General features: G+C 45.1%; 1 protein-coding gene across 1 annotated transcript; it reads left to right on the top strand.

Annotated features, from left to right (window-relative positions):
- Positions 1 to 2,652: 2,652 nt before the first annotated feature.
- LOC140516272 (mortality factor 4-like protein 1) lies at positions 2,653 to 4,021 on the top strand. Its single transcript, XM_072627294.1, has 4 exons — positions 2,653 to 2,803; positions 2,893 to 3,123; positions 3,423 to 3,724; positions 3,815 to 4,021. The coding sequence occupies exons 1-4, from the start codon at positions 2,653 to 2,655 to the stop codon at positions 4,019 to 4,021; spliced, it is 891 nt and encodes a 296-aa protein (XP_072483395.1).
- The last annotated feature ends 935 nt before the right edge of the window (positions 4,022 to 4,956 follow it).

The following is a 4,956-nucleotide window of genomic DNA, read 5'->3' as shown; positions in this document are numbered from 1 at the left end:
TTTGATTATCTCAGGAGGTAAAAATAGGAGAGATTAGGGGGGGACTATATTGGAAAGGAAAGGAGAAGGAAATCACCCTCATGTATACAACAGAGGAATAAGATGAAAAGTATTTAATTATGGAGGAAAGTGTGGGAGAAATGTGTATACCAGGAACTTCACTTTCATCTGAAGTGGATAAAGGGATTTCAACACAATTACATGCCACCCCTCAAACATAACACAACACACACACACACACACACACACACAGATCTCAGTATAGAAATACAATACACTCAAAAGGAAAACAATAAAGGACAAGAAAAGGCCAGAGAGCAATTTTAAGAGGGAGGGCAGGATGAGTAAGGGAATAATCATAAGCAAAATAAACTGGATTAAAAAGAAAAGAAGAGTAAAAACCTGGGATCGTGGGTGAGACAAGAAGAAAAGACTGGCAGCAGAGTAAAAGCAGAAGTTTAATTTATAGATCACAATTGATCAGTACCAATCAGTATCAATACTTAATTTCTCATGAGTAGGTAGAGCTAATATAATAAAAATGACAATACTAACTAAATTATTCAAGGTTGTACCAATAAAACTCCCAAAAGAATAGATTGTAGAGCTAGAAAAATAACTTAACCATCAATTTGGAGGTACAAAGAAGTCAACAATCTCAAGCATAATAATGGAAAAATGGGAAGTGAGAAGGTCTATCTGTACTGGATCTCAAACTTTATCACAAATCAGTATTCATTAAAGCAATTTGATATTGGTTTTAAAAACATGTCTATCAGCAGAAAAGCTTAGGCAGAAAGCTTACAGAAACAAATGCAGTAATGTACTGTTTGAAAGCCCAAAGATCCCCAGTTATGGGAGGAAGGACACATTAGTTGACAAATACTTCTGGAAAAATTAGAAAGCAATCTGACAGAACTTAGTTACAGACCAACATTCCCAGCATTCACCAACATGAGCTCCAAATGGATACATGACTCAGACAGACATGAAACGTCAAAGTATAAACAAATTAGAGGAGAAAAGAAGAAAGTACCTTTGAGATCCATAGAAAGAGTTTATGATTAAAAAATGATAAACCCCTTATGAATTAAGATGAAACCTACTACTAACCTCCAGACAGAAGGATGATGAACTTAAAGTGTAAAAAGAGCCATACATTTTTAGACATGGCTAATGGGCGAAATTTTTTGCCACACAATGTTTTGAGGGATGTTTTTCATTTTAAAAATTTACTCAATTTGGGGGGGGGGGGAGAGCAGGTATTGGGAGAGACAAATGAATTTAAATACTTGCTCCTTGAAAAATAAAAATAATTGAAATTGAAAATTTATAAAATAAAAAAGTAGTTAGGTCATCTGATTTTTAAAAGAGAGGAATATCAAATTGTTCATATCAAAACTGAAAAAGAACCGTTCACAATAATTACAAAGAAAATTAAAAATCTATTTTGTCCAGTTATATACTAATATAACCAGTTAAAGGATATGGATGAAAACTTAGAAAAATATAAAATACCCAGATTAACAAAAGGAGAATTAGACTACTTAAATTAAACAACCCAGTATTAGAAAAAGAAATTTAGCAAGACATAAATCAATTCCCAAAGGGGGAAAAAAAAAAGAAATACCGAAATACAATATGATTTCAAAATTTCCTAACGTCCCTCCACACAAAATAGTATAAGCCATGAAGCAGGACGAAAAACGTGGAATCAAAGAGACTTCCCCTACTTTTCATGAGGAGAAAAGTATTACCCCATCACTACGTTGGTGAAAGCCTGTCTCTAACTCAGCTCTTGGGCGCCCTCACTGGAAAATGAGTCTTTAAGAAGTGCCTTTTCAGAAAGGATGAACGACCGAGAATATAGCGGACTGAAAGACAGAAAATGAGTATTTGGCGGAAAACTGAGCCCTCTCTGTCCCTAAGCCCTCCCGCCATTCCACTCTCAGACAATCCCATCTTAGCATGGTGGTCTAACTTTAGTGCCAGGGAGTGTGACTGCTTCCCAGGCTGGCTAGGAGTGGCTGGTTTAGTCCCGAGATGTGGGCCTTTCCCACATTGTCCTCAAACCTGAGTAGACTTGGTTTCAACTTGATTGCCTATATGCCCCCCATTTGAAGATGGGGAAACTGAGACTGGGGGAGGGAATGGCCCTGCAAGAAATTCAGATAGGAGTTTCTCCCCCTCACTGGATGTTCAGGCCACTACACCCTCTTCCCCCCAAGCCTGACCTCAGTCCTCACCCCACCCCTCCGTAGCAGTGGCTAGATGATTGACTGGGGCCTTTTACAGCTTAGCTTCGTTGCCCATAAGAGGAGCCTCCAGTGGCTCTCCTTCCTCTTCCCAGCCACATTCCTGGGAAGACCCATGCTCCAGAAGCTTGTCCACAGTGGGCCACAGCTGCCAGTCTCATTGCCCTGAGAGCCCGAGTGTTCCAGTCAGATCAGAGAAGGGGCAGCCAGTCTTCCAGCTGGTTGGGCCGGCAGTCCCGAGACTAAAGGAGTTGCGAGCCCGCCCGTCTGTCGTCCAACCAGTTCTGCCCGCCTGCCTCGTCTGGCCTGCCTCCTGTCCAGCCTGTCTGCTGTCCAGCCCTCCTGCTGAAGCTGCCCCACCAAACTGGGTGTTCCAGGTATCCACCTGTGAGTCCAGATGGCACTTTCCACTTCCAAGAGGGAGACAGCCCAGGAGCTCCCAGAAGGGGAGCCGGTGCTGACCTTCCATGGCTGGACCATGTGCCCGGGCCACTGTATCAGTGTGAGCATAGAAGACAAAGAAGCGAAATACCTGGTACATTACCAAAGTGGGACCAGGGTCAGTCCAGCAGCTGTGACCGCCCCCTCCCCTGTGCCAAGCCCCGGAAGGCCCACCCTTCCCATGGCTGGGGCTCAGCTCAGAAGCCTGAGTCAGTAGCAAGTAGTTCCAAGGCCAAGCACAGCACCAGTCGAGCGGGCCCCAGCACCAGCACTAGCAGAGCAGGTCCTAGCATCAGCAGAGCAGGCCCCAGCACCAGCCAAGGTGGCCGGAGCCCCAGAAGCAATCCTTTAGGGGGTGCCATGTTCACAGGGCTGCTGATGGGAGAAGCCACAGCAATGGGCTCATATCCCAGGGAGCAGGGTAGAGGTGGGGGGGGGGTGGTGGAGCCAGCATCAGTGGTCTACAATCCTCTGCTCCCAAAGAAGCCTCCCGAAGAGTCCCTCCGCAGCTGGGACTATGAGTGGATCCTCTAGAATCAGGTGCTTCGCTACTCTCAGGACCAGTTGAAGCCAGACAGGAACAACACTATTCAGCTGTCCACCAGAAAAGAGCAGAAACAGGCTTTCCTCAAGAGCAGACACTCCCTCACCTATGGTGATAGTGATGACCATGATGACTCAAATGAAGGGACCACTTCTGGAATGATGCCACCGCCACCCCCCAAGTGAAGCCCCCCAAAAGGATCCCACGAGAGCCCGGACCACTGGGAGTGAGCTGCCGACATGATGCTGGGGATCCCCAACAGAATTCTACCACAGGCAGACTTGAAGTCCAAGTCAACCTGTCCATGTCCCTGAGGCCTCTGCTCATGCTAGATTGGGACAAGAAGAAGCTCTGCAACTTGCCAGCCAAGGTCAGTGCTGATGCCATCCTGTTTGAATATGCCACCTTCCCTCTGAAGGGTCCCACCAGAGATCAAAGCTATGCTGTCTGGGGCCTGGTGGCTGTGGTCAAGGAATGCTTTAATGTACTCCTAAGCACCTAGCTACTTTATGATTTCGAGAGGCCACAATATGATGAATTGGTGGTCAGCCACCCCTCAAGTCATATGTTTCAGCTCTATGGAGGTGTCCAACTGTTGCACCTCTTCCAGCAGTTGGGCTCAATGCTCACCTGCACTGCTCTGGATGACAGCAGCATGAATGTGCTGCTGAGCCATTTGCAAGATTTTCTAGATTTTCTGGCTGACAACCCTTCTCTGCTGTTTAATGATGCCAGCGACTATGAGCCAGCCTCTGAGGAGCACCTGAAAGTAGCTACATAAAGGTATAGTGGTTTGGGTTCCTACCACATGAGCATTTCCTGGAGCCAATCAATTGGGTATATCAGCCCATATCTTGCTGAAATGATCTGTTCCCATAATGTTCTTTTGGGGGTGGATGTTTGTTTTTTTTAATTTTCCCTTAACTACTTCCACGGAGAAAACCTCTTTTTGCAGAACAGTGACTAGTGTTTGCAGCAATAGACACAGAGACTGGGAATGCCAAGTGGGATCCTTCCCATCTGCTTAGATGACCACATCACACGCCGTCTACTTTGCATTCTGATGGCTCCACACCTCAGCACTTAGGCCCTGTGTGACTGCTCAGAGACAGAAGACCTTGATGGAAGACTGTTAGTGCCAACTATATTGCCACTTTAGCAAGGTTTTCTGGGACTTCGGCTGGGTACCTGTTCCTTCTTGCAACCTGACCACGTTTCTCTTCCAACTGCTTTGTCTCTCTGTGCCCATTACTGAACTGTTCTGCTGTTTGCTACATGGATTCCAATGCCTAACTTGGTAATAAGAGAAAAACACTCATCTGAATGCAGGGAAGTCCAGGAAAGGTCCACCTTCAGAGGGCTTTCAAAAGTGTCCAAAAATGTACTGATTTTACTGCTCCCAAAAAGGTATACGTTTTCAATGGTTCTGTGTTTTTAAATCTCTGCACTTAGGACATGTGTGAATGCTCTGTGTCCAAAGACCTTGATTAATGGTTATTTGTGCCAAAAATGTCACCACATGTACTGGGGTGGAGGTGGGATAAGGGTGTTGAGTTACCTAGTACATGGGACTAGTTAACTACACCTTCTTGACATGTGACTGTGTTCTTCAACACGCTTTATCTCCATGCCCCAAATAATAATGTTTGCTATGTTGATTTCAATGCATAATTGGGTGGTAAGAGAAAAACACTCATCTGTATTGAGGGATGTCTA

This window comes from Notamacropus eugenii, chromosome X (assembly GCF_028372415.1).
Source record: "Notamacropus eugenii isolate mMacEug1 chromosome X, mMacEug1.pri_v2, whole genome shotgun sequence".
In the NCBI taxonomy this organism is placed as follows: Eukaryota; Metazoa; Chordata; class Mammalia; order Diprotodontia; family Macropodidae; genus Notamacropus; species Notamacropus eugenii.
Note: the sequence above shows the minus strand (reverse complement) of the source record. Positions and strands in the feature narration are given on the sequence as shown.